Source organism: Corythoichthys intestinalis, chromosome 7, assembly GCF_030265065.1.
Source record: "Corythoichthys intestinalis isolate RoL2023-P3 chromosome 7, ASM3026506v1, whole genome shotgun sequence".
Lineage (NCBI taxonomy): Eukaryota > Metazoa > Chordata > Actinopteri > Syngnathiformes > Syngnathidae > Corythoichthys > Corythoichthys intestinalis.
This window is the reverse complement of record NC_080401.1, coordinates 12,231,260-12,257,164: the sequence shown is the minus strand read 5'-3', so window position 1 is coordinate 12,257,164 and position 25,905 is coordinate 12,231,260. Positions and strand designations below refer to the sequence as shown.

General features: G+C 37.8%; 1 protein-coding gene across 2 annotated transcripts in view; it reads left to right on the top strand.

Moving 5' to 3' along the window:
* LOC130918591 (contactin-associated protein-like 4) overlaps positions 1-25,905 on the top strand; it is a 167,215-nt gene that overhangs the window by 82,741 nt on the left and 58,569 nt on the right. For both annotated transcript variants that reach the window (XM_057840413.1, XM_057840414.1), the window contains 6 exons: positions 87-281; positions 8,242-8,417; positions 12,556-12,699; positions 13,349-13,616; positions 17,758-17,901; positions 24,181-24,352. In XM_057840413.1, coding sequence (XP_057696396.1) covers positions 87-281; positions 8,242-8,417; positions 12,556-12,699; positions 13,349-13,616; positions 17,758-17,901; positions 24,181-24,352 — 1,099 coding nt within the window. The remainder of the gene's footprint in view (positions 1-86; positions 282-8,241; positions 8,418-12,555; positions 12,700-13,348; positions 13,617-17,757; positions 17,902-24,180; positions 24,353-25,905) is intronic.

Here is a 25,905-nt window from a genome sequence, read left to right as displayed (position 1 = left end):
ACTGAATTTTTTTTTTTTTTTTTTTTTTTACCAAATGGCAAACATATACAGTACCATATTGTGTTGATGTTGCTCTTTGTTTCTAGCTTCTGATGTAGCAAACCTTGATGGCAGCAGCAGTGTGCTATACAGGCTGAGTGCTCAGTTGAGCCCGTTGGCCATTTCTCTGAATATGAAAACCTCAGAGAATTGCGGAATCCTGCTCCATGCTGAGGGAAAGGGAGCTCACAGCCTCACTCTGGCCTTAGAAAAAGGCAAACTGATGCTTTTTCACCAACAAGGTACGTTCTTCTTTTAACCTACAAGATTATGATTATAGGTCTTTCAGTTTTTTGGTTTGTTGTGTTCTTTAGTTTCACACAAAATTGAAATGAGTCATATTTTTAATTCAAACTTTGCTTTGGGCTATTTAAAATAGTGCTCGTTCTCAGGTGATAATCAAAATACTGTAGACGAAGATGCTGTTCTTAAAACTTCCAATGTGATGGAACGTAGCAAATGACTATGTAATTGGTTAGGTTTTCTTGAATTCTGAAAACAGAAATGTGTCATTGTGAAATGACTCCTACTGTGTATGAAGGTCATTAAATGTAGGTGTCAGTGTGTGTAAATGTTTATAATGGTCCAGCTGTATGCGGTATGTGCATTTGGCTGGGAGAAGCTCCTGGAGAAGTGGTAAGATAAAATGATTTAGGAAGGTCAATGTTATTGTTTTAAGTTCATGTTAATGGACAGCTACTCAATAATGAAAACCACAACCGCAGTAAGCGTAGACCTTTGGACAATTTTCATGAACATTCTGCTCAAGCATTTGCTTGAAATCTTTTTAGCACTGTGGATGTGACTACAGCTGGTTCATTTTCTGAGTGAATGCTTGAGTAGTTCATGTTGGAGCAGTCTTGAACACTAAATTGTACAAATTATGTAAATATAAAAGTCGCAGCATTATAGTGTCTGTTCTGCTGTTACTCCCCCTCACATTCCCAAACCTTACTTTATGTTTGAATTGAACTGACTTTGTTGTGAATGTAAGGAATGTAACCATAGCTCACAGTTTGATTTCGTCACGGTACGATCATGACTGCAAGGTCGTTGGAAAACTAGTGGCATTGCAGGAAGGTTGACGATACAGGTGGAGTGGCAATGTGCACGAAACAAAAATAAAACACATTTTTTTTCTTAACTGGCTAAGTCTTTCTCAATAGACTTGTCTCAAAGTTTTTTTTTTGTGAAAAAGCGTCATTCATTCATTTAACTTTCATTTCCAGGGTGACAACAAGTAGAAACTTTCTCTCCTCTAACGTTAGCTTTGATCAGTTTCAGTTTAGTTGCAAATTGCAAAAAGGAGGGTTGCAACTTGCAACCCTAATGAGGACAAGCGTGATTAAACATGGGTAGATGGATCATCAGATTGATGATTATTTGGCTTCCAGCTCCTCCTTACTAATCCAATCCGAAACAATGAATACAGCATCCCTATTTTTTTCACTAATTGTTAATATTTCTAGGGACTCTATAAATTTTACACCTTTTGTAGGAATATTTGCTCATTCAACCTCTCCCAAAAATAGTTGAGACCGGTTCTGATTTGTTAATTTACTTAGTGATTCAAAGGGATCCATAATCTGAACCGCTTATGCTTTCAAGAGTCACTGGGGCCAATCCCAGCTAACTACAGGCAGTAGGCAGGGTGCACCCTGAACCAGTTGCCAGCCAATCGCAGGGCACAAACAACCATTTGCGCATACAGTATACCTAGGGGCAATTTAGAGTGTTGAATCAGCCTACCATGCATGTTTTTGGGATGTGGGGAGAAACAAGAAAAACCCACGCAGGCACATGGAGATCATACAAACTTCACACAGGAAGGGCAGAGCCCAGGATTGACCCCTTGATCTCAGAACTGTGAGGCAGACGTGCTAAACACTCTGCCAAGGCACCTTGGCCCCAGCAGCTCTAATATTCTTACTATTTTTTATGTTAAATGGCCCTCTTCAAGTGGGCCAAATAACATGATGATAAAGTAAAAAGAGACTTGTTTCTGTATTATCGCTGCATTAGAGGGGTTTTAATTCCCTGGTGGCATCAGTGACTGTCAATTTGTTTTACTGAGATCTAATCTTTCATCAGTGTGGCATGCCAGTCACAAATCCCTTTATCCCTTTTGGTTTGACAAATAGCACAAGTGTAACAAAGGAATAGTAAATGATATAACAATGAAGTGCTGTACAGCAGTGGTCCCCAACCAGCGGTCCGCAGCGCATTTGCTACCCGGCCGCCAAGAAATAAATAATTTATTAACAGCTGCAATCTGGTCCGTGGCTCTTGACACATCAATGTCCCTGTCTACGATATAGACTAATCTGAGGAAATATTTGTATAGATCGCCATCTTGTGGTTGGCCGCAATTACTAGAGTGTTTGCACACCTGTAGCAGCCCAGCACCAATCAATGTAAGCAGTAACCTTAGCTGCTGCTGGCTGTGTGCTGCTGGCGGTGACGTCTTTGGACAGCTTTTTTACGGGGCTGAGGCCACATGCTGAACCAGAAGAGGAGCCTACAACCAGGTCCATTCTGCATAATATGTGGCTAAAAAATAGCAAACGGGGCAAAAAAATCAAATGCACTGAGAGCATCATACCTCATGGTGAACCGTATTGCTAAAGCTAAGAAAACTTTCACGATTGGAGAAGAACTCATTATGCTTGCGACCATGGATATTTGACGACAAGTTTCAGGAGAGGCCGCTGTTAAAAAAAAGGTTGATTCAGTGTGTGGTGAGTGACATTTTCTCTGCACTTAATACTAGTCCTTCTAAAAAAAATTTTTTTTTTTTAAATAGCATATTGTGATAAAGTTAATTATTTTCTGGAATGTACTGATAAAAATAGATTTTCATATATTTTAGATTTATTACACATAACTGAAGTAGTTCAAGCTTTTATTGTTTAATATTGATGATTTTGGCAAAAAAGTAAAGAAAAAACAAAAATCCCTATCTCAAAAAATTAGCATATTTCATCCGACCAATACAAAAAAGTGTTTTTTAATACAAAAAAAGTCAACCTTCAATTGATTATATCAGCTATGCACTCAATACTTGGTCGGGAATCCCTTGGCAGAAATGACTGCTTCAATGCGGCGTGGCATGGAGGCAATCAGCCTGTGGCACTGCTGAGGTGTTATGGAGGCCCAAGATGCTTCGATGGTGGCCTTAAGCTCATCCACAGTGTTGGGTCTGGTGTATCTCAACTTCCTCTTCAAAATATCACACAGATTCTCTTTGGGGTTCAGGTCGGGAGAGTTGGCAGGCCAATTGAACACACTAATGCCATGGTCAGTAAACCATGTACCAGTGGTTTTGGCACTGTGAGCAGGAGCCAGGTCGTGCTGAAAAATAAAATCTTCATCTCCGTAAAGCTTTTCAGCAGATGGAAGCATGAAGTGCTCCAAAATCTCCTGATAGCTAGCTGCATTGACACTGCCCATGATAAAACACAGTAGACCAACACCAGCAGCTGACATGGCACCCCAGACCATCATTGACTGTGGGTACTTGACACTTGACTTCAGACATTTTGGCATTTCCTTCTCCCCAGTCTTCCTCCAAACTCTAGCCCCTTGATTTCCGAATGACATGCAAAATTTGCTTTCATCTGAAAAAAGTACTTTGGACCACTGAGCAACAGTCCAGTGCTGCTTCTCAGTAGCCCAGGTCTGGTGCTTCTGCCGATGTTTCAGGTTCAAAAGTAGCTTGACCTGGGGAATGCGGCACCTGTAGCCCATTTCCAGCACACGCCTGTGCACGCTGGCTCTGGATGTTTCTACTCCAGACTCAGTCCACTGTTTCTGCAGGTCCCCTAAGGTCTGGAATCGGCCCTTCTCCACAATCTATCTCAGGGTGCGGTCACCTCTTCTGGTTGTGCAGCGTTTACTGCCACGCTTTTTCCTTCCCACAGACTTCCCACTGAGGTGCCATGATACAGCACTCTGGGAACAGCCTATTCGCTCAGAAATTTCTTTCTGTGTCTTAGCCTCTTGCCTGAGGGTGTCAATGATGGCCTTCTAGACAGCAGTCAGGTCGGCAGTCTTGCCCATGATTGCGGTTTTGAGTAATTAACCAGGCTGGGAGTTTTTAAAAGCTTCAGGAGTCTTTCGCAGGGGTTTTGAGTTAATTCGTTGATTCAGATGATTAGGTTAGTAGCTTCTTTAGAGTACCTTTTCATAATATGCAAATTTTTTGAGATAGGGATTTTCTGTTTTTTCTTGACTTTTTTTTTTTTTTTTTTTTTTTTTGCCAAAATCATCAGTATTAAAACAATAAAAGGCTTGAACTATTTCAGTTGTGTGTAATGAATCTAGAATATATGAAAGTCTAATGTTTATCAGTACATTACAGAAAATAATAAACTTTATCACAATATGCTAATTTTTTTTTTAGAAGGACCTGTATTTCTTTTTTATCCTCGATGTGTTATTTTATATTTACTGTTATTTTCTGCCACACATTGCCAGTCCATGAAAAAAAGGCCCACATTACACCAGGCCGTGCTGCAAAAAATGCTGGTGACCACTGATGTACAGGACAGAGGTGAGGGTCCTGCTTTCAAATCTGTTGCTCTGTTTTCCTGATTCATGACTGTCCTCTTATACGAAACTTTTTTTGTTTTCTAGACTTTCTATTTTCATTTGTCAGCCTATTTCATGCGTTGCCTCATTTCTGTTCCTACTACTTGTTAGATATATTATTGGCCATTTTCAGCAGCATGCACTTTGTGCACTCCACATCTGTCTCTCCTCTCTCCCATGGGTTTGCAGTTGGCAGACAGTGTAATTTAGCTCACTGACTTGATGCATCCATCCCGAGACACTGTTTGCTGTCGGCTCAACAGTGAGAGGAGAAAGGGGGAAAACCTGAGCATATAGACATATTGCTAGCAGCATATGATAACTTGTAAGAGGCTACTCATATTCCCTCAGGTCCTCAAGCACTCTTTACACCAATGAATGTCACATCATGAAGTAAACTCACTGGCTGCATAACAAAGCGAGCATAGAAATCAAACATGGCCAATCCCAAACATTTAAACATAAGTAATTCAAGAACTTGCTTTGTCAGGGAAATTGTTTGTGCGGCAGCAGCCATTGATTATGGTGTGCGAAAACAGGAATGATTCATGGGACTAGGGGGGGAGACAGAAGAAAACATCCATGCTGTAACGTGTCTCAATATGCCAAGAAGTTGGAAGAAAATGACTAGCTCATTAAGATTTATGCCCTCTCTTCAAAACACTCATTTCTTCGTTGCTTTGCATTCATCAAAATGTCAGTTCGCTGTAATGTACTTCGCTCCTTGCCAATTCAGATCAATTCGTAGCTGTCAAGAGACGCTATAACACACAGCAGCAAATGCACAGTGGACTGGTGAATGTTTTGGCCCTTCACTTGCACAACTTCTGAGTGTTGCTGAACAAATTTGAGATGCAGACATTCATATTTTTTCCATGTTTTGGAAATAAGAGTTATCTTTTGTCCGCAGTGTCTTTCTAAACTATGAAATCAGAATAGGCATGTTTATATTTTCACGTGATGTTCACTGGCCATGCCTATCTGGACAAAGTAAAGCAAAAGTACTGTTATTGGTCCATTTTTGTATTTGTACTCTTATATGGTTTTTGTACTGTAAAATAGCATTTTTTTCCAAAACAGCCACAAAGAATGCAATAACCTTTCTATGTTTTCTATTTGTGCTAAACACAACAACAACAGCAGTACTCTGGTTTAGGATGGATAGAAGTTCAAATTTCCCTACATAGTTTTCATGTCACGTCAGGAGTACTTTACTGAATTTGAAAGATTGGACTCCACTGAGCCACAACCCGTAGTCCTTTTGTTTGTAAAATAAACCCAAAAAGTACAAAACACAGTTTTAATTCCATTTTGCTGTTGGCCAGGAAGCCAGCATCAGCAAACGGAAGAGATGTAATCAAAGACAGGCTTTTTTGCGCGCAGCGCCCTCATTTGTTTTGTTACGTTCCTATGGCGGCCAACGTTTTAGTTGTTATTCCAAGAAATTCAATCGTTTTCATCAGAAAAATGGTTGATACGTGTTGTACTGGGGCACAGCGGGGCATGAGCAAGAGCTAGCAAAAAAAAAAAAAAAAAATAGCACTTATGTATCATAAAAAGTCTGAAATAGTGCTTTAAACTATGTATGATAGTACCAAAATACATGTTTCTGTAAAAAAAAAAGGCATTATTTATTTATTTTTTTCTCCCAGCTATCAGTATTCAAAATCAAAATTGGGACATCCGATGTTGATAGCATAGAATTCACCTTTGCTCATGCTCATCAACTTCCATCTCTCCTTCACCTCTTCCTGAAATCTGCAGTTCTACTTTGTCTGGACAGAAATGGGTATATATCACTGTCACTGTTATTCTATGAATCAGTGTTTCTCCACTTAGAAGTTGTGACCTAAAAGTCGTTTATGTTGCCTGGGTGCGTTACCTATCCCTTACTCTTCTCGACATCCGACGTAAAATTTGACTCGCCATTTGTTTCTACATCCGACGAAATACTCGAAATACGATGATTTATGACAGCGTCGCAATTTCATTGTTTTTCTGCAATATGGACGCACAGCGGATTTTCTTGTTAGAGAAATCAACATGGGTTCCAAGAATGTTAAAGCAGGTGGTGGAAAAGGAAAGGAAAGGCTTACCATTGAAATGAAGATGGAAGTATGAAAAATATGAGCGTGGGGTGCGCGTCCGTGAACTGCTTGACAATACTCCCCTGAACCTCCATTCACCAGTCTTTATAAGTTGAGATGACAATTATTATTCTGGTACCATCGCCAAAGAGATCGCCAGCTTCGTCAGGTTTTTAATAATTTTTTTCAGAACTTGTGCAACACAACACTGCCAGAACAACAGAACGTTAAGAGAGAAACTAATATCTCAACTATACTCTCTCTCACTTCGCCATCAGCCCCGTGGTGCGTTCAGGTACACCAGGAAAAATACAGCCGCCACATTAGAACCCGATTTGTTAGATTATTACAGGTATTATTATTATTTATTACTATTATTATGTTATTATTCCGATGTTTATTTATAATATATTTTTTTGCTCTCATTTACTGAAAGCTCAACAAATACACTAGATGGCAATATTTAGTCACAATACACAAAGTCATAAGTCTTTCTATCCGTGGATCCCTCTCACAGAAAGAATGTTAATAATGTAAATGCCATCTTGAGGATTTATCGTCATAATAAAAAAATACAGTACTTATGTACTGTATGTTGAACGTATATATTCGTCCGAGTTTTATTCATTTTTTTCTTAATGCATTGCCAAAATGTATATGATCGGGAAAAATAATCGGGAATGCTTGGAATTGAATCGGGAGCAAGAAAAAGCAATCGGATCGGGAAATATCGGGATCGGCAGATACTCAAACTAAAACGATCGGGATCGGATCGGGAGCAAAAAAACATGATCGGAACAACCCTAGTATCAGCAGTATTTATTAAGGATTTAGTATAGGTTTTTGGGCTGTGGAAAGAATTAATGGTAAATGGTCTTATACTTATATAGCGCTTTTCCACCTTTCAAGGCGCTCAAAGCGCTTTACACTATGTATTCTTATGGGTAAATCCTGCCCGACATACGGCCATTTCGACTTACAAACAAGGTCCTGGAACGAATTTACATCGTATGTGGAAGTACCACTGTATTTTTCTACGTTATCCCTGTTTTAAAACAATTCAGCGGGACAATAACATATTTAAAACTTTTCTTAATTAATTTATTTTTTAAAACATTCTTTCTTCAGTATCGGATTGGAACTCTGAATAAAATGTGAAGTGTTTTAAATAGTTTTGCTCTATTTTGCACAGGAACAGTTGCTGCAACAGTTAATGCAATTTTCTATGTAAAAAAAAAAAAAAGACTAAATATCAAATATCACCTAGTTTAAACGGAGATACATGCCTCTGTGTTTTTATGAATTTTAAAAGATAATACGTTCATCGTTGAAGTATCGCAATACGTATCTGAGACGAGCTTAGCAATGTATACATATACAGTATATATACATATTTATACTGTATATCTACACATATTATAACATAATAATATATACACACACCAAAAGTAAGAAGAAACCATTTATCACTTATAACTCATATTTTCACTTTGACAAAAATTCCCTTTTGTCTTCCATGCTGCAGGTTTGAGTTCATCCCCTGATGGTCATGTCCTAACATCAATGGGTAGTCTGCTTGACGACCAACACTGGCACTTCGTAAAGCTTGAACGAACTGGCAACCACCTCAACTTCACCGTAGATAAGAATACACAGCAAGTTGTCATACCAAATGAGCTCAGCCATTGGGACATTCACTGGGTGAGAAATACACAACGACCATACATTTTGACCTGTGAAACTGTCATCTCACTTAAGGTAGTCTGCACAAAATGTTCTAAAAGGTTTTGTACAGCGCAGTGTAGCATGTGTTAGTTTGATGGTCATGCTCTGGTAATCCGGTGTTTTCACATTCTAGAAATGTGTGCTTTAAATTGATTTAACTCTAAATTGCCTTGAAGGTGTGAATGTGGGTGACTGTGAGTATGAATGGTTATCAGTACCCTGTCCTCAGCCAAAATTAGCTTGGATTGGGAGAAGATAAGCATTACAACATGAATGGATAAATGAGGTATTTTTTTATTTTATTTTATTATTTTCTTGAATACAACATGGCTAGTGTTGAAAACCTTCCATTTGTGTAATATAAAGATACATATTTAATTAAAATTCCGCACCTACTGTCGGGCAAATAAGTATTTAATCAACCACCAATTGTGCATGTTCTCGTACTTGTAAAGATTAGAGAGGGCTGTAATTGTCAACATGGGTAAACCTCAACCATGAGAGACAGAATGTGGGAAAAAAAACAGAAAATCACATTGTTTTATTTTTAAAGAATTTATTTCCAAATTAGATTGGAAAATTAGTATTTTTAAGTATTTAAGTATTTGGTCACCTACAAACAAGTAAGATTTCTGGCTGTCAAAGAGGTCTAACTTCTTCTAACGAGGTCTAATGAGGCTCCACCTGTTACCTGTATTAATGGCACCTGTTTTAACTCATTATCGGTATAAAAGATACTTGTTCACAACCTCAGTCAATCACACTCCATACTCCACTATGGCCAAGACCAAAGAGCTGTCGAAGGACACCAGAGACAAAATTGTAGAACTGCACCAGCCTGGGAAGACTGAATCTGCAATAGGTAAAACGCTTGGTGTGAAGAAATCAACCGTGGGAGCAATTATTAGAAAATGGAAGACATACAAGACCACTGATAATCTCCTTCGATCTGGGGCTCCATGCAAGATCTCACCCCGTGGCGTCAAAATGATAACAAGAACGGTGAGCAAAAATCCCAGAACCACACAGGGGGACTTAGTGAATGACCTACAGAGAGCTGGGACCGCAGTAACAAAGGCTACTATCAGTAACACAATGCACCGCCAGGGACTCAAATCCTGCACTGCCAGACGTGTCCCCTGCTGAAGAGAGTACACGTCCAGGCCCATCTGCGGTTCGCTAGAGAGCATTTGGATGATCCAGAAGAGGACTGGGAGAATATGTTATGGTCAGATGAAACCAAAATAGAACCTTTTGGTTGAAACACAGGTTCTCGTGTTTGGAGGAGAAAGAATACTGAATTGCATCCGAGGAACACCATACTCACTGTGAAGCGTGGGGGTGGAAACATCATGCTTTGGGGCTGTTTTTCTGCAAAGGGACCAGGACGACTGATCTGTGTAAAGGAAAGAATGAATGGGGCAATGTATTGAGAGATTTTGAGTGAAAATCTCCTTCCATCAGCAAGGGCATTGAAAATGAGACGTGGCTGGGTCTTTCAGCATGACAATGATCCCAAACACACAGCCAGGGCAACAAAGGAGTGGCTTCGTAAGAAGCATTTCAAGGTCCTGGAGTGGCCTAGCCAGTCCCTAGATCTCATCAACCCCATAGAAAATCTGTGGCGGGAGATGAAAGTCTGTGTTGCCCAACGACAGCCCCAAAACGTCACTGCTCTAGAGGAAATCTACATGGAGGAATGGGCCAAAATACCAGCAACAGTGTGTGAAAAGCTTGTGAAGAGAAACAGAAAACGCTTGGCCTCTGTTATTGCCAACAAAAGGTACATAACAAAGTATGTATTGAGATGAACTTTTGGCTTTGACCAAATACTTATTTTCCACCATGAGTTGCAAAAAAAATTTCTAAAAATCAAACAATGTGATTGTGTGTTTTTTTTCCACATTCTGTCTGTCATGGTTGAGGTTTACCCATGTTGACAATTACAGGCCTCTGTAATACTTTTAAGTGGGAGAACTTACACAATTAGTGGTTGACTAAATACTTATTTGCCCCACTGTAAGCACACCTGACCAAAAGCCACACTGGCCAAAATTATTGAAATTAAAGATAAAAAAAAACATGTAAGCTACGCCTGAGTATTAGCTGTAGGTGTCCTCGCTTTAATATAGGATATTTTCATGGAAATAGTTTGCACAGAAAGATTTGAGTGATCAAACATTTATTACTCAATCAACATCATCTAAATGTTACGTTCTCCTAACGCAGCCATCAGGGCAGCCAGACAGAGCCACAAGTACCGCTGGTGTTCTCAGAGCCAGTCTGAAACCATAATAGCATTTAACTTTAATACCCAGGTCACTAAAGTTATGAGAAAAAAAAATCAATATCCACTATACCTTGAATTCATAGCTTCTGAAACTACTCATTAACTTGTTCTTCTCGAATGGCAGCAAGCATCGGGCTGAGCCTTCGTGGTCAACAAAATCCGTTAAGTGCTCGCTGAAAGCAGCTAGCCGTGTACTGATGCAAGCTTAGCAGCTTCGTTGCTTCAAACTTGCTAATATCCTTCTTAGAAAAAAAATCTGTTTCACCCCCCATTGTTAGCCCTAAATCATTATTCTGTAGTGGCCTCATGCCTGGGACCGAGAACCTATTCATTGTGAAAATCCCCAGTGTAGCTGAATTCCAACAAAGCAGATGGCCGGCTAGCAACTATGAGCCCTGCCATAGCAGATTGTGGATATTCATTCTTTTAAAATATGTCTTACCGCCCATGGTCTGCCTTAGATTGTCCCTCTATCGTGAAACCAGTTGTCTTATTTGGACAAAAAGTCAGCTCATGCATGTAAATAAAACATATTCTTAGAAAAGGAGCATCAGTAATGCTCTCAAAAATCTCTAAAAAACAAAGCTAAGGGTGCATTCGACAATTTACTAAGACTGTGTGGCTACACCCGGTAAACTCACGCAGTCACGCTAGTCGAGACTTTTGACGCACCCAAAGTGGTAATGGGTAATGGGTCTTTAAACCACGAATAGAAAGACATGTGGTTCTTAAAAGATAAATGTTAGTACAAGTTGTAATAATTTCATATTAAAATCCCTATGAATGTTTTCGTTTAAATAAAATTTGTAAAATTAGAGTAACTAGTTGGTCGCCATTGTTGTTGACGACGTAACGGACTATGGGTGGTGACGTCACTGGACCACGCTGCCGGACTTCCACGGTGTCACTCTTTAACTACACAAACATGTTGTCGGTTCTGCTTTCCCAATCTGAACCCAAGTGGAACATTAATGAGTAGGACAGCTCTGTCGATATTTCACAAAACGAGCAGCAAAAGCAAAATGAACAGGAAAGACGGGATGAGATGAAAGTATCATCCATGTATCAAGTTCGCTAGTGACAGCACTCTCCTGCTCTAGTGACGGAGCAGGAGAGTGTTTGATGTCAAAAAATGTTTGAGAGTCATCTGGGAGGCTGGCGATCATACACTTGCCATCTCCATGTGGAGAAAATTTTTTCTATGGGATTTAGGAATGGGGAGTATAGTGGTAGGAACTTCATTACCATTCTGTTATGGGTTGCAAACCATTCCCTGATTATGTTGGCGTGATGGAAACTCACATTGTCCCAAACTATTTCAAATTTTGGCAGGTTAAAATAAGTTACGTAAAATTAGTAATGAAAATGCTCAGAAATAAGCACACACATGTTGACGTATTCTGGCAACATGTTCATTCATTTTGCCTGTGAAGGCTTACGCAATTAAGTATTGACTAGATGTTGTGGGTGGGGAGACTATTCAATTGAGACCCATGATATTCAATTTTGACCATCACGGCAGATGCAACTGATAATGTAGGAAAGAGCAGAGAATTGTACAAAGATTGCATTTGCATTTGCATGAATGCACAAAAACATCTGCACCTTGCTCAAAGGAATGAGAAATTGCTTTTGTTGATGTGCGCTAGCAATGCGATGTTGCAACGTAATTTTGAGAATTGCAAGTCTGATCTGAGAAACGTACCAAAGCAATTGAGAAAAACCATAAGACCCTAAATGTAATTTGAACCAAAATAATCATCTTTTATGGATGGAGGTGGGGGTTACCAAGGGTAACTGTTTATGTGTTGGTGAATTTTGCAGTTGAGTCTTGGAGCTATCCAAAGCACTGGACCTCAGTCAAATCCTTTTAAGAAGAACTTCAATGGCTGCGTGGAAAACCTGTATTACAATAATCTCAACTTGATAGAAATGGCAAAACAAAACAATCCCCGGGTCACTTTGATGGTAAGTTGACTTTTTTTTAACAGTTTTTCCTGCTACAACAAACTATGGTTTAGTTATCCACTCTTCTATCCCATATACTCTGTTTCAAGCTAATATCACTAAGCACGTTTTCTCGAGACGTTTTCTCGAGAACGTTGTAGAAAATGTATTATGGAAAAGAAAAGCAATTGTTTGAATGTTTAAATTACATGGAAACCTCAAAATATAGCCCAATTCTTACAAATTGTAATAATTTTGAAATTTACTGAATATTACATGAATTCGCTGCTCAATTTGCTGACATCATTTATCCGTTCATGTCATCATGATCATGATCATCATCATTATTTATTCATTGTCTTTAGTAACTGTACGATCAATGTTCCCAACTTGTTGATAGTACCATATAAAGAAAAGAATATCACTGTATAATAGAGCCGAATAAAATAGTGCTTTTATCACAATGGGGGGCAAGCAGGCAAGGAACCTGGACCAAAATGTGGGGAAGTAAGGAAAGCGAGTAAACAAAGTGGGAAGGTACAAAAACTTAAAAGTATTTATTAATTTGGTTTGGACAGAGCCCCTAATACTTGTAAGAGGTTTTACCAAAATGTAATATTAGATTTTTTTTTGTCCCATTGTTCATTGGCTGCCTTCCTCTTCTTCTCAGGGCAATGTGACTTTTTCTTGTGCTGAGCCACTTTCAGTGGCTGTAACGTTCACTGACCCCCAGAGCTTCTTCGAGTTGCCTGGACGCACAGCAGGTTCATCGGGGCATATCATTATAACTTTACAGTTCCAGACATGGAACAAGGACGGATTACTACTCACCTTTAACATTCTGCAACAAAACAGAACTCTCTGGCTGTATTTAAGTGAAGCCAGACTCCAACTACAGATCAATGACAGTTTTGGGGCACTGCTCAATCTCCATACAGGTTGGTAATATATACATCTACTGTATACTGTCAAACTGAATGAGATACAGTATCTCATTTTATTTATATGACCACTGTGGTATCTTGACCTACAGTAACAGTGCCCCAATTTATGACCTTTTCAAATAACTACAGTAGACGTGCCTTGGTTGAATTTGCTTTCTGTGATGGGTTAAAATAGTTCAAAAACTGTTACGAGTGAGCTTAATATTTCCCCTCTTAAGCAAAGTGAAAATAAAGGAGGAGGTTAATTAGTGAATAATACAAACAGTCAATGACACAAATGCAAAATGACAACACTAGCGTGCAGGTCCAGTAGGCCCAAATTCACTTCCAGCTGCTCACACGAAGACTAACCTGCCATGTTGCTCACATGGTTTCAACTCTTAACACTTTATGGGACAGTGGTCACTATCTGATCATGCCTGGATGATATTTATAATTTGACAAAATTGTCCGATATCACGTGTGATACATCATTGGACAGTTTAAAATCTCAATTTTCTGGGGGAACAAAAATTTTGAACAGGAGGCCATTTTTAGAAAAAAAAAAAAAGTTTTATGAACAGCAAAACCCTTTCTGGACGTGAGAGCAGAATTAATTAATTAACGAGATATTATCGCGTGTTTGCCTTGTTTTGATCCAAAACTCCATGTAGCATGTATCTCCGAGTGTCAAGACACAGCTGTGAATGGTCACAGCTGGATTTTGTGGGGGATTTTATGGGTGAAACATGGTAATACAAAAAGGGCCGCGATGCAGAAATCGGAGACATCGAGGAGTGGTCGAGATGTTCTGTTTCATATATTTACCCTTTTAAACATTTTTTTTTTCAATTTTTCTTTGTTTGGATCGATGATTTATCATCTAACATATCGGAGAAAATGTGACAGTAACAAAAAAGTACAATTAAGCAATAGTTATGAGGTAGATATCTCTGACTTTTTTACAGACGCCATTTTTTTTCATAGTGACATAATTTGTTTAAAAGTTTAAAATATGTGACTGAATAATCTTTTAAAGTCTTTTTGTTTTTGTTTTTTTTGAATGAAACATGAGACATCAATTAGTGATTCTAAGCTAAAAACAACAGACATTTTGAATAATATAATTAATTTCCTTCGTTTTATGGCTGGGTTGAAACAAAAGCGGTTGTGCGACGCCTGTAAACGGGGGTTTTCAGGGTAAAACGGACAAATTAAAAATAGTTTGGGGGCTTAATGCACCATGAATCTGCTATGGCAGCATATAGACATATTTTTCTATCAAACACAACAGTTGTTTTGGCTTAAAATACAGCAGTTTCTCTTAAAGAGGAGTGCAATAGCAGAAACTGCTTTTTCAGTCTTGTCTGTGTTTTCCGCCATATACTGCACGTATATATGTATGTATGTAAATATGTCCAAAAAAAATAAATAAAATAAAAATATGTCTGTCTATATGCTGCAATATACTATGTACAAATTTATATATATATATATATTAGGGCTGTCAAACGATTAAAATTTTTAATCGAGTTAATTACAGCTTAAAAATTAATTAATCGTAATTAATCGCAATTAATCGCAATTCAAACCATCTATAAAATATGCCATATTTTTCTGTAAATTATATATACATATATTCTGTAAAATAATTTGTTGGAATGGAAAGATAAGACACAAGATGGATATATACATTCAACATACGGTAGATAAGGACTGTAGTGGGCATTTCACTCTACTGTCATTTAAATCTGTCTATGCTGTCCTCACTCCGAAGCGTCTACTTTTTCCAAAGCTAGACAGCTAGTGAACGACGCCTTAATAATCAGACTTCTTCCTTTTTCATCTGATTTATTAATAAAATGGCTTCAAACCACTGTCCTCTTTAGACCGTAGTGAAACTACAAAAAAAAGGACACAAGCATTGCATTAGCAACAATGTTAGCTTAGCACGCTATTAGGGATGGGAATCGAAATCCGATTCCAATTCGGAACCGGTTCCGAGTGTTTCGAGGCCTCGACATCACAATGAAAAAGCTTGAACGATCCCTTTAACGATTCCTAAAGACGCGTATTGCGTCGTGACGTGTGTTGTTGTCCAGACGCATCAAACTAGCATGGCGCCAAGAACCACTCGCTCCAAAGTTTGACTACACTTCACCAGGAAAGAGTGTGAAAATGAAAGGTTACGACGGGTAAGCACGAGCATAACAATGACAGCACGTAGGTTCAAACGCTCGAAAGTGTGTCTTCACTTCACAAGGAAAAATTACAACAAAGCGACTTGCAGTCATTGCAAGGTGGAGATAACTGCATCTGGAGGGAATACGATTGCGCTGTCCTCAAACTGCGGCCCGCGGCCCAAATACGGCTCGCCTCCACATTTGGTCCGGCCATTTTGAATTTTTTTTTTTTTTTTCTCAATCGTGTTATTTATTTTCTGGCCTTTTCCTTGAAGAATTCAGAGAGGGTTATTTGGTTATTATCTATTTAATTAATAGTGGTTTTATTATTAATTATTATTACTATTATAAAGAATCCTGAAAAACAATAATTTTTTACATTTATGCACTTCTGCAATCGTCACACTTTTTCTGTAACAAACTGACCCCGGCCCCTCATGAGAGAAGGGAAAAGTTATGTGGCCCTCACAGGAAAAAGTTTGGGGACCCCTGCTTTAACACATATTGCCAAAGGCAGAACAAAAACCTATCTGCCAATATATACCAATATTTTTCATTTCTATTAGATAAATGTTTCAGTAAAATGTTACACATTCTTGTGTATTTGCCACTTATTACCATAGTTAATATTGAGGCTTTGGGCCTCTTTTGATCTCGTTGTGAGTTTGTAAGGTTGTGACTTCTGAGTAAACAAACTCGATGCCAATCAAAACGTTTGTTCTTTTTCCCCAAATTAGAATCGATAAGAGAATCGATAAAGAATCGAATCATTAAGCAATATCGATAATGGAATCGGAATCGTAAAAATCCTATCAATTCCCATCCCTACACGCTATACAGGTTCACTAAACATGAACAAAAAGCGTCTCATACAAAAAATATAACATTTCGCTTACTAACATAATATGTACATTCTTTACAACAACCATACTTACGGATAAATCTTGTCCAAGGATCATATGAGCACAACATTACAACGTAGGCGTCAGCCCGAGACGTCGTGCAGCCATATTGAACTGGCAAGAAAGCAATAAACCATGTCGCAAAGCGACCACAAGAGTTCGCTGTTAGACAGCACAAAAAACCTTGCTTTAAAACTTACCAAAAGGCAGAATACTGTCTGAGCGGGACATGTGCGTTAATTGCTTCAAATATTTTAACGTGATTAATTAAAAAGATTAATTACCGCGCGTTAATGCGATAATTTTGACAGCCCTAATATATATATATATATATATATATATATATATATATATATATATATATATATATATATATATATATATATATATATATATATATATATATATATATATATATATATAATATATATATGGAGAAAAGAATCCTGGTATAGGCTATCAGAATTCACGCAGGAAAGAGTTAAATGCACATTGGAAACACTACAGTTTTTGCTGTGACTCTCCTTGTTCTAATTTATTATTTAATTGCACTTTACATACACTTGTTTGCAATTTTCCTTTGAATTTTCTTTTATTAGTTTTTTGTTTTTGTTTGTATATTATGGTGGTATTTTCCTTGATTAAAACATAGAAAGTTATAAATTGTTTTGTGTTTCGGAAGGAGATTAAACATATCATTGGCATTTCAATAGAGAGAATATATTTGCAATAAAAGTAAATTGAGTTACTAGCCTGTTCAAATGAAACTAGTCAATATGTACAAACTTCCAGAAGCAATCAATATTGATGTAATCTTTCCAGCATTAATCAAACCTTTGTATTTTTACTCTCCATGCTCACCTTTGAGCTTTTTCAGGTTTATTCTGTCAGACATGACATTCAACTTGACTGTGTAACCTTTCTCATGATAAGTGAACTTTATTAAAAAAAAAAAAAAAAAAAAAAGCGTGTTTTTGTTAATTCTGGAAGAAAGAGAAATTTCACCAGATGTGGGCTCATAAACAATATTTTACACAGAGCAACTTGATTTTAAATGACATTTTTCTGCAGGTTCGGGGCTGAGCGACGGTCTGTGGCATTCTGTGAAGCTTACCTTTGCAGAAGATCACCTGAGTATCAGAGTAGACAACGATAAAGGAGCGACTGCCCATACTGCAGTCATTCCGCACCCTGATGGGCAACTATACTTTGGTGGTAAGAAAACATATTCAATGCAATATTATCTACACAATTTTATACAGTATATGGAATATTAAGTGCCTCCACACCATTTAACAGTAAACCATAGCAGATATACAGTACTCTCATTGGCCATATCAAAATTATGGTTTACTGTTTCTTCTTGAAGTACATTTTTACATTTGTTTGAATGTGTCTGAATTGGAAATGCAGTACATGTCAACATAGAAGCTATTTCCTTGTAGAAGAAAGTGGTGTGAGTTGTGCCGGGAGGAAGGAGTGCCACGACTACTGTCCTGAAAATCAGAGTAGTCGGTCTATATTTCACAGACTATTGATTTGAGATCAAATATGACTGTTCCCGAGGATGCATCACATGCTAAACTAATTGTACATACTGTATTTCCGTTTGGGGCATTAATGCCATCCTCTTGCTTTAAAGACACGTTTGAATAAAAACTGGCACAACTCACCCCACTCTCCCCTACAGGTGCTTCTTTTCTTTAATTTGGCAACTATTTAATACTCTCAAGTCCATGTTTAATTGAATACAATGACCTGGAAACTCATTAAATTTATTGCATGTTAACAAAGTAAAAATATATTACGAATCATTTTACATGTAAGCATAATTAAATATGAAAGTCCATCTAATGTGCATGAAATATAAAAAAGAAATTATGTCTCAGTCACATACTGGAAGGCTCAGCCATCAGTGTTTGAGTGCCTTAAATTTAAAGTGATAATACACAATTAATAATGTGTCTAGCTCTCCCATTTTCTGCTGGGAGCTGTCAAACTGCACCTAATGGTCTGACTATAATTAGAGTAATGTAGCGCCTGTAGGCTGAATAGCAATGAATCTGTCTGATGACTACCATCAGCCTCAAGAAAGAATATCTGATAGATCATACAGTACACATGGTGTTTACGGTCTGTTAGTGGATAGAGTACTATACTGAATACTTTTCAAGATGAATAAGGCAGAATAAGAATAAAGACAAAACAGTGAATAAGTAAAAATGCAGTTTAGTAACCCATTACATTTTTAACTGTTTCATATATATAAAAAAAAGTAAATGAAAGATAAAATACAGTCTGCTTTAGCTTAATCTACCTCAGATGATTCATTAAATAATCCCATAGTCATGTTAAAGATGCCATCAAAAAATTTCATGGTAATATTGCAGCCACTTTTAATTACACACAAATGAAGGTGAACAGCACTCTGCTCACAAGATATATTAGAACACTACCAACAACTGCTGACTAAATTAATTGTATATTAGTGGGATACCATGTTGAATACATTTAAATTTATTCAACAAATTTAATTCCAGACATTTAAGCCTCCTGATGAAAATAATCCATTTCTCTACCTTTGCCAACAGGCAACTCTTAAACTAGCTTTGATGTTTTGCTTAAATCTTTGGATATTATTACAAATGTGTCCAGGGCAAGCTTTTTGTATATTATGATTCACTTAATTTATTCCAGAAAAAAGAACAACAAAATAGTTGCTGAAGTGCATTTTTTTTGGTCATTTTCCCTATGATTTAAATATTATTCCTTTTGTTATTCATTTTTGCCCAAATAAAATTGAGAGCTAGAAGGATCGCCATTAGTCACATTGCATTTACAGTACTTTATAGACAAACAACCACACACGCTAACATTCACAAGTTAAATTAGGCTTCAGCTAGGAAATCTGATGCAGTAAGTAAGTAAGCATGGAAATTCTACAAAGAAATGTTTCAAGAACCGGGATCTCTAGGCTAAAACTAACATGCTAACCTGCTTACTCCTATCGACCATGCTGACTTTATTTAACTGTAACGATAATTGCTAAATATTTTGAAGACTCCTCTTTTCAAGAGGACCCCCCCCCCCCCGCCCCAATATGCTTTTAAGTTGTTGCAATTTCCCATGTAAAAGCTAAAATACTTTGTTTAACATTGAAGAAGAAAAAAATTGATTTTCTGTTTTCAGAGATTATTTAATTCTATTACCAAACAGGAGATGCCGACACACAATTGAGGAACAAAAAAAGCAATAATCACCTAAACTACATACAGTTATTAAGGAATGAACAGTTAAAAGCTGGCCGGCAGTGGTGGAATGTAACAAAGTAAAAATTTTGTTACTGTACTTAAGTGCATTTTTGTGTATCTATACTTTACTTGAGCACAAATATGAAGTGGTACTTTTTACTTTTACTTCTACATTTTACAGCAGTTATCTGTATGGTTTACTCCACCACTTTTCAAATTGTCCCCTGCGTTACACGTTATTTTTGTTTGTTTTCTTTTTTTCTCATTGTGAATCAATAGCTTTGTATTCATTCCTTCGGCACAATTGATAAGCCCCGTGCAACTATACCTTAACTGACCACTAGAGGCAGCAACACGAGTACAAGATTTACAAAAAAAGTACAAGAAGAGTACAAAAAAAGAGTACATGAAACAAGATTAGGCAGGTGAACAAGATATTCACTAATAAAAATCACCACTCTTGCACAATAAGTGGCTGCATGCACTTGATATATGCTTGCAATCCGTCATGAAGCTAAGTTTTGGAATTTTTGAGATTTTTAAACTTCTGTTTACAGTGCAGTCAATTTTATTGCTCATTTTTTACGCTCTGCACACTTTTCAATGAAACTTAGCAGTCAATTAATTTTCTGGTTCTTTCTTTGAATATTAGGTCAGATCTCTGTATGTATCTACAGTATGTATGTATGGATGGATGTGTATGTATGTATACTGTATACATTGTAAAATACCAGGGACGTGAAGGGTTAGGGTTTTGGATCGGTTTATTTAAACAATGAAAAATAGGAAAAGAACAACTAAAACAAAAAACCTCCGTAACTGGGGATCAGGGCCACACCGTGCAATGCCACTCCCGGTATTGCCCATTAATCCTGGAGATGCAGGGGGGAAAATAATGTTAGTCAGGATTCCCGATCGGGGTTACAAAACGAGTACAAACTATCTAGCTGACTTCATACCCACGTCTCATGGACACCCTTTTTATACGTTGGGGAGAGCCCCTTGATTGGTGACGCAAACTATCTGTTGCCTCTTCAGGCAATTTGATGCATGTGTGGTGGTCACCTCTCTGGAGAGTTGATCTCCAGGGTACTTCATATGGAGTCTCTGGTGAGTTCGCTGTCCAAGGTGCTGAGCCTCCGTGGTGACACTTGTTGAATTAACCACTGAGGCGCCACACATTTTTGCATAGCAACTTTTTCTTTTTATTTGTAAATGGTAAATACTTATATAGCGCATTTATCTACATGGTTACCATGCCCAAAGCACTTTACATTAGCACACATTTACCCTTCCACACACACATTCACACACCAAGGGTGATGCTGCCATGCAAGGCGCTGTCAACCCATTGGGGGCAGATTAGGGTTCAGTGCCTTGCCCAAGGGCACTTCGACAGTGGGCAGTAGTAGCCAGGAATCGAACCGCTGACCCTTCGGTCCAAGGACAACTCCAACTACCAACTGCACCACGGCCGCCCTAAAGCAAGTACCATATTGGCCCGAATATAAAATGGCCCTGATTATAAGACAACCCCCTCTTTTTCAAGACTCAACTTTGAAAAAAGACTTTTCGAACACCAAATTATTTTTTATACAGAAAATAATGACAGTACATCTGAAACAAATGATTATAACGATATATTTGAGAGAAAAAGCATGTTATTTTGCCTCATTCAAATCTTAAAATCTGAACATTTAACTATGTAAAATAAAGTGCAATCACATTCGTAAATGAATGGCTTCTGGTTTTTGAAATGTAAATAAACCGATATATTGTGATAAAACAACAAAATTGCAATAACTGCATTAACCATCAAAGTGAAACACATCTGAATAAGGAAAAACATTGCAACAGAATAATACAAACTGGTTAAAATTGAGAGCTGGCGCCATCTAGCGTCGTGAATGGGGAGAGTAGCTGAGATCTGTCATGACAGAACATCGCTTCACATCACCGCGAATATAAGACGACTCCCTCTTTTTCAGTCTTATATCAATGCAAAAAACACCGTCTTATATTCGGGCCAATATGGTACTTATGTACTTTAATTTAGTAATTTTTTTCTTATACACTTGCACTTTTACTTAAGTGATTTTTTTCCACACCTGTATCTGTTGTTTTGCTTGGGAAAAAAAAAAAAAGTGAGTACTTCATCCACCACTGCTGGCCGCCCAGGAGTGAATTCCCTTGAGTGCTCCAAGCGCCTTTGAGAGGTTTCCGCCCCCAACCTTCCAAATGATGCAGTTTATATTGTTGGTATGCAAATCAGCAAGTTAGTGCCAGCCCTCCAGCTGGGCAAAAACAGTGGAAGGTCACTTGAGTCACTCTTATCTGGATGACCTTGTTGAGGAAGGAATGCTCCCATATCTCTTGCCTCATAACAAGAAAAAAAAGTCATATAGTTCACAGATGTCGGTAGTATACTAGCGATGAAGGAAAATGTATGATCATGTAAAATGAACAAATGAGTGGGAATAAATGAATACATACAGTGCCTTGCAAAAGTATTCGGCCCCCTTGAATCTTGCAACCTTTCGCCACATTTCAAGCTTCAAACATAAAGATATGAATTTTAATTTTTTTGTCAAGAATCAACAACAAGTGGGACACAATCGTGAAGTGGAACAACATTTATTGGATAATTTAAACTTTTTTAACAAATAAAAAACTGAAAAGTGGGGCGTGCAATATTATTCGGCCCCTTTACTTTCAGTGCAGCAAACTCACTCCAGAAGTTCAGTGAGGATCTCTAAATGATCCAATGTTGTCCTAAATGACCGATGATGATAAATAGAATCTACCTGTGTGTAATCAAGTCTCCGTATAAATGCACCTGCTCTGTGATAGTCTCAGGGTTCTGTTTAAAGTGCAGAGAGCATTATGAAAACCAAGGAACACACCAGGCAGGTCCGAGATACTGTTGTGGAGAAGTTTAAAGCCGGATTTGGATACAAAAAGATTTCCCAAGCTTTAAACATCTCAAGGAGCACTGTGCAAGCCATCATATTGAAATGGAAGGAGCATCAGACCACTGCAAATCTACCAAGACCCGGCCGTCCTTCCAAACTTTCTTCTCAAACAAGGAGAAAACTGATCAGAGATGCAGCCAAGAGGCCCATGATCACTCTGGATGAACTGCAGAGATCTACAGCTGAGGTGGGAGAGTCTGTCCATAGGACAACAATCAGTCGTACACTGCACAAATCTGGCCTTTATACCATCCCCACTGTCAAACATGGTGGTGGCAGCATCATGGTTTGGGCCTGCTTTTCTTCAGCAGGGACAGGGAAGATGGTTAAAATTGATGGGAAGATGGATGCAGCCAAATACAGGAACATTCTGGAAGAAAACCTGTTGGTATCTGCACAAGACCTGAGACTGGGACGGAGATTTATCTTCCAACAGGACAATGATCCAAAACATAAAGCCAAATCTACAATGGAATGGTTAAAAAATAAACGTATCCAGGTGTTAGATTGGCCAAGTCAAAGTCCAGACCTGAATCCAATCGAGAATCTGTGGAAAGAGCTGAAGACTGCTGTTCACAAACACTCTCCATCCAACCTCACTGAGCAGGAGCTGTTTTGCAAGGAAGAATGGGCAAGAATGTCAGTCTCTCGATGTGCAAAACTGATAGAAACATACCCCAAGCGACTTGCAGCTGTAATTGGAGCAAAAGGTGGCGCTACAAACTATTAACGCAAGGGGGCCGAATAATATTGCACGCCCCACTTTTCAGTTTTTTATTTGTTAAAAAAGTTTAAATTATCCAATAAATTTTGTTCCACTTCACGATTGTGTCCCACTTGTTGTTGATTCTTGACCAAAAATTTAAATTTTATATCTTTATGTTTGAAGCCTGAAATGTGGCGAAAGGTTGCAAGGTTCAAGGGGGCCGAATACTTTTGCAAGGCACTGTATACAATATTTTAAAACAAAAAACATCGTCATTTATAAATTTGTCAAGATTTCTCTGACTAAAAGTCTGATTTTTTAGTTTTTCCTTCTCATTCTCATGCCGAAAGCCTTCCACTTAGCACTCCTTGATTAATGTAATAAACATAAGCATGTTTCACTGTTGAGTACTGTTATTCAACACTATGCCCTCAGATAATTACCATAATTTAGTGTCATTTCGTGGCACTTACACACCAACATTAAAGCAGACATTTGTAACTGTATTCGGTGTTAGCCAACCTTGCACTCCATTAACTGTTTTGTCATGCATGATCTTTTTCAGGCTGTCCTACACTGGATAATAATCACAAGTGTAGCAACCCCGTTACAACCTTCCAGGGTTGTATGCGTCTTGTGACTCTGTACAACGATCTGGTGGACTTCATCAAGATGCAACAAAGGCTGCTGGGAAATTATAGCCACTTGTGGATTGATATGTGTGGCATCACCGACAGGTAAACCTCCAAAATGCTATGATTCCTCTGACCCTGCAAAATCCAGCAACAAGCCAACCAGCTGATTATTCCTTATTATTTTATGTAATTAGTAAATGAAATAACAAAGTGCTGATTTTATTTTCTTGACAACTATTTTGTCAGGTGAACCCTTTAATTTATAGAGCAGGGGTCAGCAACCTGCATGCAGCTCTTTGCGCTGCCCTATTAGCTCCCTGGAGCTTTTTCAAAAATGTTTGAAAATGGAAAAAGATGGGAAAGGAAATATACAGTATTTTTTTTTTGGTCTTAACAGGGTTTCTGTAGGAGGACAAACATTCCTTTAATTCATCAATAAAGTAGTGAAGTTAAACTTGAGGCGCATTGTACAACAGAGTAGTCACGTTGTGCATCATTCTCTACAGGATGAACTGGAGGGAAAATAAACATTTAATTATGAAAGCTCATTATGTATTTATAGCCAACTTCGTCATTTTGATTATAGGCTAATATAGCTACTATAGATATATAAAGCATGTGTTGCCTTCATTATAAGACTGATATAAGGCTTTGAATTTTTGCGTCTCCAGACATATTTGTTTTTTTGTTTTTGTTTTCGTTTTGGTCCAGTATGGCTCTTTCAACATTTTGGGTTGCTGACACCTGGATAGAGCATGGCGATTGTTACATATCAAGCTAATGAAATTAAGTTTTAACATCTTAATTTTAGTATGCAGTCAAACACAAATAAAATAATTACAGTTAGTTTTTCATAAATTTCTGAAAAGAAATAAAATACATCCATCATTTGCCAAAGCTTGAACAAACTGGTACAACTCCAATTGGATATATGTTGATTCTGTACATAGGTTTGTCTTCGTTTTAATAAGCAGTTAAAACAGTTTTGAGTAAATCTTTACAATTTTTTTTTTTTTTTTTTGTAATTACAATCTAGGGGGCATTGGAAAATAATGGAAACTGTTGTTGGATAAAGATCAAAATGGTTTTGTCCAATATAAGCAAGACTCCTATAATATCTAGAACGTGCTAAATATATTTGAGTTAAAAAAAAAAAAAAAAAAAAAGCAAACTGCAGGAGAGACAGCAATAAAATCCTTAATTGAAAAGGCCTTTGATGAGTAGAGTGGCCCTATTTAAAACCATTTTTGTACCTGAGAATTTGTTGAGAATATCAAAGAATCGGAATTAGCATGTATTCAAGGGCAAGTAAAACTACCAATATTCTATACTGGTATAAAGATGATGAAATGGGAAGTCAGCTGGGATCAACTTCAGCTATTCCAAACAGGACAACATGAAGAGATAAAAGTTGTTTGTAAAAAAATCAAATTACGAGCGTATTCCTAATACGAATTCTTTAGGGCATCAGGGCTCATACAAATAATTGCATTGGGAATCTTTACACTCTGCACCCAAAGAAATTGGCAATGTGTTCACGTTTGTGTAATCACAAGTCCTTTGAATGAAAATCTGGTGTAGTATTATGATTTATATATATGGCGGAAAACACTCAGGTGACTTGAAGTTCTGCTCTGTGACCCCCAATTTGGCCA